At 43.1% G+C, this 15,377-nt stretch overlaps 1 protein-coding gene and 1 long non-coding RNA gene across 7 annotated transcripts in view; one reads left to right on the forward strand and one right to left on the reverse strand.

Moving 5' to 3' along the window:
- Window positions 1-12,204, reverse strand: part of zeb2b (zinc finger E-box binding homeobox 2b) — a 66,359-nt gene extending 54,155 nt beyond the window's left edge. For 3 of the 6 annotated variants that reach the window (XM_087791606.1, XM_087791603.1, XM_087791605.1), the window contains exons 1-2: window positions 11,887-12,203; window positions 10,768-10,906 (exon numbers count right to left, since the gene is read on the reverse strand). In XM_087791606.1, coding sequence (XP_087647732.1) covers window positions 10,768-10,840 — 73 coding nt within the window. In that variant the 5' untranslated portion in view covers window positions 10,841-10,906; window positions 11,887-12,203. Of the gene's footprint in view, window positions 1-10,767; window positions 10,939-11,886 lie in introns of all 6 variants that reach the window. The other 3 variants (XM_087791604.1, XM_087791600.1, XM_087791602.1) reach the window with 2 other exon arrangements.
- Window positions 12,205-12,340: 136 nt separating this feature from the next.
- Window positions 12,341-13,089, forward strand: LOC148079890 (uncharacterized). Its single transcript, XR_015711340.1, has 2 exons — window positions 12,341-12,429; window positions 12,840-13,089. It is a non-coding gene; the product is annotated as an uncharacterized LOC148079890 (long non-coding RNA).
- Window positions 13,090-15,377: the final 2,288 nt, after the last annotated feature.

Raw genomic sequence — 15,377 nt, forward strand, 5'->3', positions numbered from 1 at the left:
CAGAATCCTCCTGTGTTGTGTCTTCCGCCCCCCAACAACACTCATTCTCTAATCCCACTGAGCGCTGCTTTCAGTTTGCCCAAAGACCATGCAGGGAAACAGACCAGACATACACACTCTCCCTCTCTTTTGTGTCACACACACACACACACACACACACACACACACACACACACACACACACACACACACACACACTTACACAATTCATATCTTTCTTCCGGGTCACACTGAGCGGCACTGTGGTACTAAACTTGTCCAAAAACATAGATGCATGAAATCAATGTCCAACAAGGCTGCCGGAGACAACTCATACTTATGTCAAACTAACAAAAAAAAACAAATAATAAGAGTCTTTGTATCCAGCGACACTGCTCGCCTGTGGAATAATCAACAGCTCCCCGTGATGATTGGCTCTTCCCAACCCAAGTTGACGCGAGTTCACCGCGCTCACACGCCACAGCGGTTTAACGGAGCAATCTGAAAAATCGTCCTGAGGTGCGTCTTAAAGGAAGAAGCCTCCCTTTGAATATTAGTGGCGATTGGCTGGAGGTAAACAGAGCATTAAATCCTGCCAAACTGTGGCCAATATGGAAGCGGGACAATGGCTTGGCCTGGCATCTCCGCGCCTTTGTTCTCGGCTTAACAAAACTCTGCCGTCACACCGTTTTACCTCAATGCTGCCCTGTCGAAACGGCCATCAGCCCATCAGTGCACATGCAAAGCTGAGGACAGAGGAGGGAGATGACAGGAGGAGGAGGTTGGTCGGTGGGTGGGGTGGGGGGGGGGGGTCGAAGGGGAATGGGAAGAAAGATTAAGACAGAAGGAAGTTGAAAGAAAGATGTGGGAGAAAAGAAGGAAGTGAAAGCTCCTACAAGGCCTTTAAAGGTGCAAATACTGTCAAAGTGTTCGCACGAAGCCGGATCTTAATGAAAAGATAATGATACTCACCTCTTCCACGCAACCTTAATAAGGATATATAGCAAGGAGAGTAAGAGTGTTGGGGGGGGGGTGTTTGAGGCTTGTGATGTGACAGCGACAGAACTGGAGCAGCCAGATTCACTAAAAGTTTCATCACAAAGTCCTTATCTGCTTCTCTCTAAGGGACGTGGCGAGGTTCAGGAAAAGAGGAAGTTGAGGAAAAAAAACACACAAAAAAAGCTGAAACAGTGTGTGTGTGTCTGTTGTGACCTGTCTGAGTTACCATGGGTGACAGAGGGTTTGTGGTACGTAGCAAATCTTAAGGACACTTCATAAAAGAGTGTTTCAACGAAACATCAACCATGTTACCAAAGATAGATTTTCAATTTCCACATTTTGTTGGTGTTTTAACTACTTCTTCATTTGTTTCCTGTTTATGCTGCTTCAATTGGAATTTCCCAGCTTGGGACTTGTATGTCTTACCTTATCTTAAACTCTGGTCTCACTATAGACCGGCCCCAGTTTCTAAATGCAATCTTTTGCAAAAAGTCCAGTAAAGTTTCTGAAAACATGACATTTAAGACTTTCTAAAAACCTATCCCCTGGATGGTTTTTTTTTACTTACTTTCCAAGCTTTTTTCTTAGATTCTAGTTTGTTTTTCGATGAACAAAACGCTTTGGTTGGCCCAACGTTCGCTACTATTTTCTTCAAACGTGACTCTGGAAAGTGCTCATGTCAGCCTCGCTGTAATTATAATGATGAGTATGGAAGAAATGGGAACATTTTAGTCGAAGCAATCCGCAGATGTTGGCAGTCAGATGGAAACCTCCAAAAAAAAAAAGAAAAAAAAAAAAAAGAAAACCTGAGTCTTTGATATATGAGGAGACCTGTTCCAGTTTCGGTTCAATTTCAATTGATTTTAAACTGACTTACGAGCACTTAACCCCAAATCTTGACCCGACTATCACCATCCTGGATGGTGTTGAAGCTTCCAGTTTGCCTCCCCCCTACACTCCTCACCCACCTCCCGCCTGCCCGTCTCCCTCTTCTCCTCTGTCAGGTTCTGGGCTGCCAATTTCTACTTGAAGCTTGACTGGGCCTGATTTGATGCAAACTACCTCAGGGGGTGAGATGGGGAGTCATAGAAGAAAAGGTGGAGAAGGGGGGAGAAGGGGGTTGGGGGGTGTAGAGGGCTGAAACTGATGAACAGTTATGTCAAGTTGATTTTCGGTTGCCCGGGAAAAGTAACCTCTCCGTCGGGTAGCAGACCGGGAGATAAAGGTAACACAGCGAAGGGGGCAAAAAAAAAAAAAGGTGGAAGATCCAAGCGAGATGAAGGTGGTGTGTGTGTGATCACACCAGGGTGCAACCCCGCTTCACCGCTTCACCTCCCTCTGCTTACCACCCCATGCAAACACGCTAACTGTCACTGTAAGTACTAATTGCGGCGCCCGCCATCATAATAAAATCAGAAGCAAGGCGGACATTAAGCATGGCGGGCTCATTTGTGCGACTGCTGAAAAGGTAGCAGAAATGAATATTTCATTACCTTAATTACTAAGGAATACTCCTTTCCGCCAGTTGTGGAATGAGTGTTGCTGTAACTAATTATGAAAAGTAATAACATTAGGGATTACGGTGATTGCCGGTTTATAAGGGGGCGACTCCACGCTGCTGAGGTATGTTGGGAAACAGTGGGACTTACGGAAGGAAGGAAGTGAACAGGCAAGGGATGAATGGAACACTGATTATTTATCCATGATGCTCGTGGAGGTTTTTTAAACGCATGATAATAACAGCGTGTGGATATAGTGGGCTTTTTCGAAGACATCTGCCGCGACAAAGAGCGACGCAAATAAATCGGGCGGCGTGCACCGCTGAAGTACCTGCACGTGTGAAAGTGCCACGTCGCCCCTTTCATGTGAGACACCGCATACGTTGGTGCTGCCCCAGACTCTGATGGACGACCACTGATAGGTGAGAAAGAAAAAAGGCTCCCCCTTTGATGGCAACGCTAATTCCAATACCCCTAAGTAGTAAGAATAACAAAGTGGTGGTGAATTTATCTCAGGAATGTTGGAGCAAGACGGCCGAGCGATAAGGAAGCAGCTTCCCTTGGGTGGGGGAGAAGTAATTAGCCGACCGGCGGGATGACTGACTTGGATGGATGTGTCTCTGGATTCAGACTTTAACCCACATTTAAGGCGTTAAAGTTTGACCTCACTCGTCTTCACTCGTCACTGCCGTGCGATCATATGATTGACCTTCTTTTTATTAAATAATGAACAAAGTTTTCTTTTCATGGTGAATACTTGTATAACAATAAAACAAAACCAAAAGTCACCTTCAAAAACAATGTCAAAACAACCTCCGGCTCCGACGTCATGACGCCCTCAGTTCAGACTGAGTCACGAGGCTTAAGTCTCATCCCCGACCCGATCGCAAAAGTTTTCTGGGTCAGGAAATACCCATCGAGTCATCCCGACGCTATCAGAACTGCAGCTCTGATCAGCCTGACAGCGAACTGTAACCACAGAACTTTATCGCTCCATCGTGACTGTAAATAGTCGCTTTAAATCCTCAAATCATGCCTTTGGGTGAGTCCAAACCGTAATATTTACCACAGAGATCGTCGCTGTCAACGCGAAGCCCTGGCTCTGTTTAATTGACTCCGGCTCACACGTGCACTAATCGTTACGTTTGACCCCAAAACTACAGCTTTAACAAAACCAGCTCTCGGTCCTGTCAGAAAGGCTGAGGACAGGCCTGTCGGTGTGATTATCCCCCCGCTACCTGAGGAGGTGTTTGTTTGACATCCGTGTTTGACAGCAGCGAGACGTGAGGTGTTCAGGGGAGGGGGCTCCCACTCCAGTCAGAATCCATTAACACGTGAGTTTTCGGCGCGCTCGACTTTGCTACACATGTCCACTGACTGCACTACTGATGACATTTAAAAGAGGACGATGTGTGCCCCCCTTCCGCCCCGCCCCTCGTCTACGCTTTATCTCATTGACTCACTCTTGCCAAAGGTTAAACGCATGTTTGACTAACAAGGAGCCATGTGTAATTTCTGACCATTTCCTTTTTTTTCTTCTTCTCCCAGTTAAGAATGTGCTTGATCAAGATGAAAGTCAGCGACATTTGTGCGAAAAAAAAAGAAGAAAAAAAAATGACCTAATTTTGTTAATCTCACTCACTGCAATTAGATCTGAATTTACTTTCCGAGTACGAATGAAAGCAGACAACCTCTCGTTAAAGAGGGGAGAGAAAGAAAAAGTAGCGGTAGGTGGAAAAAGGGAAGCAAGAACACCTTCTGAATAATGAAGTCATGTAAGACAGCCGTCGCGGTTCAAATAGCATGTACTATTATGTCGCATTAAAGGTACGGCTTTCGTGGGAAAAAAGAGCCTACATTTCCAGATGTCACCCGGGCTTCATCTGCTGATCTGATATTGATCGCTCCACGTGGCCGTGACCTTGCCATAGGAGCTCTTCCACCCGCCAATCTGACATACATCAAAGCGCGAGTGTGTGTTTCTCTAAAACAAAACCAAAAAAAGGTACCTCGGCGAAGACGCCGCCGCTTGAAAATCGTTTTAATGGGCGGTTGAGGTGACGACGGCTTCGTTCTTTTCTTTTCTTTTCATCTCCCCGAAACACAAGCTCCACTGATTTAATCGGTTTGCATTGTTTGTCTATTAGGAGAGACTCTTGTTTGTTAAAACGTGCTTTTATAAATAGATCCGACTTGTCAGGTTTGTCCCTGTTGTGATCAATATGACTTCATGTCGCACACTCCAGAGAACGAGACAAACAATTTGCATTAAAAAGGGGGTAACATTATACCAGTTTCTTTCAGATCTACAACGATAGTGTGCAGAAAAAGAAAAATCCCATGAGAGTCAATCTGCCTGCCACTGGAGGAAAGGTATTTAATTCCACACTTTCTCAGAGATCATTGTTTGGGAAATATATATAAGTCGTCGTGCCCCCCTGCCGTTTAATTATGAGATCCAAATGTTAGTTTACACCTGCTCAGCATCCTGTCGTCTGTGGCTCGTGGACTCAGACGCGTGGAAAATGTCCAAAATCAAGTGCAAACAGCAGGACGAGACGGAACGGATGGGCCAAATAAAGACTTTGCATTCTCACTCGAGAAGGACTCAAATGAGGCATGATATTCCAAAGTGCGTTCTCTCCTTCTATGCATAAAATCACGCCGTAAAAACAACAGCGCACGTGGAAAACTACAACAAAAAAAAAGAAAATCCAAATGCATGCAATTATTTGCCGGACCAGTGAAGTTTCAATTTCACTGTTTGTGTTTTGTCAAAATCACAGAGAATGACAGGCGAAAACAAGGGAACGAGAGAGGGAAAAACAAAACGAGCAAGAAGGCATGAAATAAAGTCAGGGAAGCAGGAGAAAGACATGTGTTGCTGCAAAGACATGCAACGTGTCAGAAATACAGGATGCAAGAAGAAGAAGAAGAAGAAGAGGGAAGAGTTGACACGGCTGCTGGAGACACCTCCAAGTCTGTCACCTTTTATCCGATCACTCTTCATCATTCCTTCTGTGGCCGTGTCCAGAGTTATTTGAGTCACGGACAACACCTTCTAACCTTTTTTTTTTTTTTTCTGTGTGACAACACGTGTCACGATTCTCCAGCCATCATCTGACTGTTGTCCTTTAACGCACTCCAGTTTGTGTAGTTCACTTTTTTTTTTTCCCGTCAGTTTAGTCATCGACCGCTGCTTCGACAGGTCATCGCAGGGCACTCGAGAGTAAACGTTCAACACGTGAGTACGATTTTTAAGAAAACAAATCTTCCAACAAGAAAATTGATATCTTAAACCACATCCTTCTTTCAGATAAAAGCCATGATAGACTCGGGTAAAACCACCTGAGGCAAAGGTTCATCTCAGGTTCAAATCCATCAAATCCAGAATAAAAACATGAACAAAAATCATTGTGAAAATGCAAAAAAAACAAACAACAACATTAAATTGGCATTAAAACATGAAGGGATGTCATACTTGGCTCGTGATAGTCAGAAGCCAGTCTTGGCAGCAACTCTACACGTGTTTTTTTGTTTTTTTTTCAAACTTTATTCTTGTCATTAAATGTGTCGCTAATTAAATGTTAAGCTTGTAAGACAAATTCCTAATTTTTCATATCTTGTGTTGGGGGGGGGGGGGGGTTTCAGGCAAGGGTTAAACCCACCCCCCCCCTTCCCAAACACCCACCACACTCCAAAAGCACGGGTTAATATCATGGCTGCCTGGTAAGGCATTATCCAGAACCTCTCGGAACAAAAGGCTCCTTTTGCAAACAGACTTCATCCCCCCCAACCCCACTCGCCCCCCCACCCCACCCCAGTGTCCAAAGGTGTTTGCTGAAGTAAATCTGTCTAAATCCTGCGCAGGCCGGCCAGTAGAAAGAGGGAGGGAAGGTGCACTGATAATCCTTAAAAGAAAAAAAAAAAAGAAAAAGTTCTGGTCGAGGAACAGAAAGAGAGGAGAAAAAAAAAAAAAGAAAGAATCCATATCACATGACGCCATCGTTGAACAAGCGACGGCGCCCCCTTTTCTCATCACCTCCACCTCATTTGCATATAGCTTGGGAATCGGATGATAATCGGGTCTGATAAGGAAACAAAAAATTAAGGACGGAGGGAGATTTTTCCCACCATGGAATTTGTCCAGAAATGATTTTTTTGTAATTTGTACGTTTGATCGCGACATTCCAGAAGTCAAATCGATTTCCTTTTTTTTTTTTTTGGGTTTGTATTGGTTTATGCTTCTGAAAAAAACCCCAGGTTTGAGGCAGATTCCTCCGCGGAGACACCTGCCCCAGACCTTGGTAAGCACAATCCAATCGGTCGCAGACAGGATTTCTCTTCTTCGTCTTCGGAGCGAGTGGCCACGAATAGTGTGGGCATGCCATCTCGTAACACTATCTGTCTGTCAGGAGGGGCCCCGGGTCCCTGCAAGTGTAGAGAGGCTATAAAAGGCTTGTAACCAGGGGACGACCAACAAACAACCACAAACACCCTAGTTATTTCTTTCTAACACCCACCCACCTCTTTTCTGCCTAGCGCGCTCTCCCCATTTTCTCTTTTCCTCCTTTTTTTTTTCTTCCTCTCTTCTCTTGCTCTCCTCTTTTTTTTCTGCCCCCCTTTTCATCTCAGGCCCTTTTTCTGATGCTGAATGCAAATGTGTAGCCCTGCTGCTGGCGGCAAAAGGGGCTGAATTGTGATTAAGAGGGAGAAGGAGAAGAAGAAGAAGAAGAAGAAGAAGAGGAGCTCCTTTCTTTGTTCTCCCCCCGGGGGATGTTTACCAGGAGAGACACGGCGGATCAGATATGAAAGGCATTCAGGTCAGCATTGATGTGAGCGAAAGTGAAATCGTACCTAAGGCATTCCAAAGACCCGCAGTGTCAGGGGTCCGGGCTCGCGGTGCCTCTGCGAGTGTGTGTTCTCTGGCCGCCAGGCGCAGAGAAACACAAAAACTCTACGCACAAGCAGGGCGGTCCAGAAAGTCAGAATAAAATAGTTTTTGGTAAAAAAAAAAAAGAAAAAAAAAAGGGTGAATTCTTTTTATTTATTTCATTTTTTTTTTTTTAAAGGAAGTTCTCTGTCCAGTGTCTAAGAGTTCATCATTGTCATTTTTTTCTCTCTCTCTGTGTGCGTGTGTGGTGTAGAGATGGTCGTGGGGGCGGGAGGGGGGTGGGAGGGGGCAAAGGGGTGTAGAGCCACAAGCCATGCTATTTGCTTTTATCTGTGTTATCAAAGCGTGAAAAAAACGTTGCTGCTGTTGTGTATGGGTATAAGTGTGTGTGTGTGTGTGTGTGTGTGTGTGTGTGTTTGTGTTAATGCTGCTGAACTACATTCCTGCTTTAATTCCTTGTGGAAAGCGCACATTAGAGGATTTGTTGAATAACATCTCGGGAAGATATCAAGCGGCATCTGCGTGACGCACAATAAAATAAAATCAATAATAAGCAAGCAAATGTGGTGGCACAGAATTGACACCATCACTTGACATCAACATGTCTGAGGCAATTTTTTTTTTTTTTTTTTTTACGCAGTTGGTTTTATACACTCTGAGCAGATGGATATATTTAGCTCGTGACGACTGCAGCTTAGAGAGAGAGAGAGAGGAGGGATATGAAAAAAAAAAAAAAGATGCAAAAGTCTGGAAAATAATCCGGCCTTGTGTATCCAGTTGTATCAGGGCAAATATGCTTTTTTTCCCCCCATGTTTCAACTTGGGATATTCACCACTAGACTGGGTATCTAAGAACAATCATTTCACTCGCTTAGACCGAATAATCCCTGAGTTGTGGTGGAAGAAAAAGCAGGTGTCTTGCACAAGTCGTGTGGGAATGGCAGCAGTGAATGGCACCGTGGACAACCCCCCGCCACTATAAACATGTAAATGAAACCCATTACCACTGACAACCAATTGTCCACCAGCCCTGCTGACGACGATGGCTCCAAAATATATAAATATATATATCGTGAGAGGAAGAAAGGAAGCACCTCTGCAGCAGCAGCAAACACAACTTCGGGAAAAAAAAGGGGGAATAATAGAGATGGACGAATTGTTTAGACTAGCTGAAATGTTTTATTGTCTGAGGCTGAAAGCAACCCCCCCCCATACACACACACACACACACACACAACTTCCTTGAAAGTTTCTCTATTTTCCTTGACAGCCTTTATATGCTTAAATAAAATAAAATCCACAAAGAAAACGGGGGGAGCAAGAGTATCGGACTGCTTCTCTAGATTATGTAATCAGTGTAAGGTTCTCCGAAAATTCAAATGTAAACTCGGTGTGGAGGAAAAATGAATCAGAACGAGTCAAGTGATCAATAAAAAAAGCAGCTTTTACACACACACACACAAAGAGGAAGAAGGCGTTTACGAAAGGGTCCCTGTGATGTAAAACAAAAAAAATAAATATTAAGGACAGGTGGAGCAGCGCGGCACTGACAGCTGGAAGTTACAAGCAAACTCTGCCAAGATCAAGTTTCACACGAGCAGGACCGGGGAGACGGGAGGGGAAAACCAGGTCAATTCTCAGGGTTTTTTTTTTTTTTTTTTCGAAAACATCACCGGCATCTTACGGAGACCGTCGTCCAGTGTGTGACGGAGGGTCCGGGTGTAAGTCATGATGTGTGGTCAAATACCACATGACGTACTGGGCAGCGACGAAGCAAGAGCTTGCTATAGCAACTCCAACCCCGAAGGCCAACAGTCATCTGGATGAGAATGTCATCAGCTCGACGAGTTAGTGAGCAAACACCTCATTAATACTAATTGGCAAAAACGACCCTTACGTATTTATTTCAAACAAATAAATTCATCTTTGAATTTTCCAGATCAAATATAATTAATTATGGCTGAATGCTAGAAACACATTGCTGTATATTTTCTAAATATTCAAGCACGCACATGTAATTCCACCATCAAAATTTCAAAGCTGTCACTCGTCATTTTCCAGACATATTTTAGATTTAGGTATTTTAAGCATTATTGAGCGGTCGTGAGTAGCCGGCCAGCCTAGCCGGTCTTCCGCAGCCGGGCAGGAAGAGGACAGGAGGGGAGACAGAGCAGGGGGAGAGTGGCCAAGCCTCAATAAGCCCCTGCATTCCCAGGGGGGAGTATAGGGGGTGAGGAGGGAGTGAGAAGTAGGGAGGGAGATCATCAGACAGAACTCGTCGTCATCCAAGATAAATACAGAAACTTTTTTTCATAAAAAAAATAATTCAAATGTCGTCGCTGGATAAAATTATCCCACATGAGCGACTGCCAGAAATATCACATACAATTTGAAGAAGTGTGAAAATTATATTTTCTAATATATATTTATATATATATTTATATCAAACAGTTGCCAAGTCTGTGTCTCCCTTTTTCAAAACAGGTGTCCAACGCAAAACAGACTGTCAAGCATCCAGTTTTATTTTTATTATTATCCTTCAGAGAAAATTGAAAACGCTGCTGCGATGGTTGTTGATCTACTGAAAATCTGCAGCTCCACTGTTGTGCTATTTAGTGCGGAACAAAATGCTTGTCTGCTATTGATTAAATGCAATCAATAAATAGAATCTGATCTAGATAAATAACCTTTTGGGGGGCACTAAAATACTATCACAGAATAATAATACTGGGGATAAAAAAAAGGGACAAATGTTTAGATTCTCCTTCCTTTTATTTTAGTGTTTGTAAAGGAATAATTTGGAATCACAGGGCCAGGGAATGTCACTGTAAATTTGTCTCTTGTGGGTTAAGTGTGCAGTCAAATGGAGACAGAAAACCAACAAACGTGCACCTCCAGCGCTTCCCAATTACTGTCTCACATTTACGGACACGTTTTGTTGCCATACTTTGCAATTAAAATAGAAATTAATCCGAAATTAATTCAAAGTTAAAAACGAGTGAAAATGTTGAATCATTTTTTTTATTTTATTATTAAAAAAGGGGGGCCTCGGTGACGATTTAAAAAAAATGCGTTTAGTAAAGAGCGAGAAGGAACGAGGCTTTTTTTGACACCGAGGATCTGCTCCGAGAGTGTCCGCGACACGGCCCCCCCATGCCGGGCACCGTCCCGACGACACGCCGCTGCAACTTTCTAACATCCACCAAGTTTGTCGTCCTCAACCAGAAGAAAAAGAAAACTAAAAGGAGAGTTTCTCTCAGCAGAGGCGCACAGACTTTTGCGCCGGATAACGGTCCTCTCAGCAGCAGCAGCAGCAGTAACCCTCGCTCACCCACGGAGCCCCACATCCAGACCTCCATCCACAGACCCCCCCCAGCAAGTGCTTGTTTCTCTTACCGTTTTTCCGTCTCGGGTTGGCTTGTTTTCGCCTCTTACACCTGGGGCCATCCGCCATGATCTCTTGCTTCATTGATAAGAGTGTGCGGGGATCAGATGGCAGCTCGCATGGACTCCGATTTCTTGTGATTTTTTTTTTCTTGTTGTTGTTGTTGTTTTTTTTTCCTCAGCCTGACGGGAAAGAAAAAACACACACAGGGCGGAAGAAACAATGTCAATATTCCATGTAAAGTTGTGTGTTTGTTTCGCGAGAGAAGTTGAAAGTAACGGAGGAGGAGACGAAGAGAGATCCGCGTCCATCTAATTTAGGGCTTCCACTGATCCCAGACCAGTGGCTCCAGTCAGCACCACAGCCACGGTTCCATTATTAAACCCCAACTCTTTTTTATCTGCCCACTTTTTAAAAACTTGTACTCCTTTTTTTACTCTGAATAATAACCAAACCACTATTGTATTTAAGAGCGATCGCATCGTGTCACGCGCTTTCTCGACGAACGCGAATAAAAAAGAAAGAGAAAAAGAAAACACTTTTTATTCTGTTTTGTATCTAAAATTCATATCAGTAAAAACGCGAAGACTAAACTTGAATCTAACACGCGTCCATGTTGCGTCTGCGTTAAAAAGTTTATCAGGTACTTTAAAAGAAAATAATAAATAAAACAACGGGGGGAAGTGATTGTTAAAATGTCAAAATAAAGTGGCAACTAAACGGATCCCTTAAAAGAAAAACTGCTCACCCGCGCTAATAGTTCATTCTAACTTATTTACAGGGATTTTTTTGTGTATTAAAAAAAAGGGTCGCTGTTATCCAGGGGGATTGTGTCGCCCTACCAGCCCCGCAAACAGCGCTCGATCCTCGGCTGCGACCAGCACACGCGCCTCACCGGAGCATCACGCAGAATAAAAGAAAAAAGGGTAAAAAAAAATGAAAAAAAGGTGGATGATGAAAATAAACAAACGCACTTTCTTCCACCTGAGCAGGTGCGGAGGGTAAAAAAAAAAAGTTGCGCTCCAACTTCGTGTGGGTAAAGTTTAAAATCCAGTTTCGCTTCAAAAGGACACCCCCCTACAAAAGTGCATTAAAATGTTTGTTTATTTTCCGTCAAAATGTGGAGACACGTACCTGTTTTTAAAAGCGGTGAGAGGCGGCGTAGAGGAGGGATGATACCGGAGCGCGTCTGTCGGTGAGCGGATCCGTTTCCACCGGTGATAATAAAGCCTTAGAAATAGTTGGGAGGAGGGAGGGACCGCTATTCCTGCTAGGGCAGGTTTACAACTGATGTCTTACACCCACTCCAGGAAACAAACCTGGGTAGGGACTGACGTGTTACGCCTCTTCTAATGACATTTTTTTTCTTTCCACCTCCTTTTCTTTGCCGTGGAACACAGAGGAGAAGCCCCCTGAAACGCACGCCACCTATCTTCACGGGAGGGGATAATTGAGGAGAGGCAAACGTGAGCATCTTCTTGGTTGAAGTTTTTCGTCTCTCTCTCTTCTTCTCTCTTTTCTTTTTTGCCCCCCTGCGCTCCGTTTCGCCATCTCAGCTGCTTTTTTTCCTTTTTTTTTTGAGGCGAACCAAGCGATGTTGGGGTGTCCACCAGCGAGGTTTTTGGAAGAGAGAGACGGGGGAACTTGGAGCGTGTCCACGCCGAGCGCATCATGTAAGAATATATACATTTTTTAAACCGTTCACTCGTGTGAGATAATTCATGAACAGGCGTTCGTGGATTATTTGTTTAAATCTTTTAATAATATGTGTGTTATAAACGTTTGCACTTTTGTATCATTTGTTTAAAAAAAAAATATCCAGACTATGTTTTAACTGAAAATTAACATGTTCAATTATGTATTTCAAAACATTTATCTGTCTAAGAAAATACGTGTTTATTCATATTCCTTCATTTTTAGAGTCTCATCTATATAGTTAAGCTGTATTTGAACGTTTTGACTTGAGCATTTTGAGGACCTGAGACGCATTTAAAGTGAAATAAACGCAGGATAAAGTCACGACAGGGGACTCAAGAGTGCCTGCAGGAATGTTACACAGGAATATCATGGACTTTTCTTTCAGGATTATTTCACATCCTGGAGGCCACTAAAAGAAGACGAATCCAACATTTATTACAGAAAGGAGCCATCTCTCCCAATGCCTGTGACTGTGAATGTGTGTGAAAGAGAGATAGTGTGTGTGTGTGTGAGGGAGGGAGAGAGAGGGAAAAGAGAGAGTGGAGTGTGTGTGTGTGTGAGAGAGAGAGGAAGCTCCACCTTCGCCGCTCACTGATTGGTTATGTAAATAAAGTGTTATTTTGTGTACCATCCTCTCTCAGTTCGCCACTGTATGGATAATTAAATCATCAATCAAGAGCTGAAATGGTTAAAGCTCCACCCTCTAATAACCCCCCCATCATCCCCCTTTCCTCTCCACCAAACTAATAATAAAAATAAAACTACTGTAGTCTCTATGTGTCATGCAGTTGTTGATCATTTAACATTTTTTTCCCTAAAATGTGGATTACGAGGCTAAAAAAAAAAAAAGAAGTAAAGCTTTTCTTCTACTTATATTTCGTAGTCGTGGGATCCGGTCCTGGGTGAATTATTGTCATGCGTAATTTACTGCTCACATGTAAACCAAGTCGCCCAGCACTCTCTTACTGTCTCACACACACACACAGCGTCCTCTCCCTCACTCACACACACACACACACTTGAAGCTCGGCGTCTCATTCATCCATGCGAGCATGGAGTGGCACATCCGCGCTCCGGCTCTTGGACGTGGGGCCACATATTCAGCGTGAAAGGGGATTACAGTCGGTGTGTGACCTATAGGGGGACCTTGTGCTTAATGAATATATTGATTTAATTGAGGGCACGCAGCCCCCCGAAACAACGTTTGTCCTAGATTCATATTTTTTGCGGCTCGTTCAGGTCGGAGCGGAGACGTTGTTTGCAGCGTTTAGTGTTTGTTATCTAATATTGTTTTGCATTTTCTGACTTGTAACAAACAAATCTAAACCCGACCGTTTGTATTGAGTTATAAATTCTAACCACGGACTTCTAAATTATGCAGACGTCGCCCCTGCCTGAAGATAATAATCCTAATTCCTCTGCTTTTCCTTTTTTTTTTGTTGCAAGTGTGTGTTACAGAATTCACGTCCGTCTCATTCTCACTCCCGTCTGACGGGGTTACACGGGCGGCGCTCTCATGACGGTTATACTTGAGCCGACAAAGCTTCAATTAGGATCACACGCAGGCAAAACAGAGGAGGTCAGAGGTCACATGAGCAGTGTGAGGTTTGCAGGAGAAGGAGAGGCTGGAAATATTCAACAAGTTTTTTATCAAATGTGTCACGTCGAGGTCCGCTATTCGACGAGGAGCCTCGTGCAAAAGTAAATGAATATCCGACGGTCGATGGTCGAGGCGCAAAAAAACAAGCGGCAAGAGGATCGTCGTGCAGTCAGCGACTCAGCCGCCAGGCGTCCCTGATTATTGGCCTTATTTCGAGTCACATGACATGAGCAGTGGATGTACTGACGAGTCCACGCTCTGCTCTGATGAAAATAAATACTCTCAACCCACCAGACTCAGTCATGCACTTGTTTAACTTACATATGTGGTTTGACTCAGACATTGATTTTGATAAGTCAATATAATTTAAAGTATTTTTTATTTAATTAATTGATGATTAATTGAATCAACCATAATATTAGAATAAAATACATCAAATGAAATACATTTTTAGAATAGCTACTTATTTTTAAAGTATTTATTTTATTGTCATTTCAATGATTGCATATTTTAATATATATTATAATATCAGTCTTTTGTTTTTTAGTTAAGTTCTTTAAGATTAAACTTCAAATCAATACATCATACTAAAAACATAATATGAATAATATTAATAATAATATGAATAATAAAGTATTTAAAAAAAACATTTTTTCAAGTTGAATTTATATTTTTTTGTGTACTTTTACTAGTGTTTTGTGTTTAACTCTGACTTCAGAATACAGAAAAAAACACAATAAAATAAAGTAGGACATTCACAAAAAGCTGTCAAGCAAGCTGATCCGTGTCCTGAAAGAAAAGTGTGTTGTTGTTGTTTCTCTTAATTGTTGTTTTGGTGTGCGAATGTACGGCAAGAGACGACGCTGAATCCCCGCATCACATCTCCACTATGAGCTCATTTGTTTCTCCTCCAGCTCTGCGAACATCAAACTGGGCATCTCTCGATGGGCCCGGGCTCTGTGATGGCCACAGCCAGCGAAGGAAGGAAAAAAAAAAAACACAGCAACAACTCCAGAGATTGACGGACAATTAAAGAGCGAGAAGCGAAGGGTTGAGCGTGTGATCTACGAGAACTCCTCAAACATGCAAAATGAAATGAGTAGAAGACGAACAAGGAGAAGAAGAAGAAGAAAGAAAAACTCTGATCTCGCCCAGTTGGACACTTCGGAAAAACAAACCGAAAAGAAATGTATTGATTCATTTTTTATTTTTTATCTTGTACTTGTTATGAGAAGCAGATGTTTCTATAAATGACCAGTTATTCAACTGACACACATACAAGAGGATTATGCTGTGATTATAACAGGTTGAGAAACTATTATC

This window comes from Callionymus lyra, chromosome 5 (assembly GCF_982586985.1).
Source record: "Callionymus lyra chromosome 5, fCalLyr1.hap1.1, whole genome shotgun sequence".
Classification (NCBI taxonomy): Eukaryota; Metazoa; Chordata; class Actinopteri; order Syngnathiformes; family Callionymidae; genus Callionymus; species Callionymus lyra.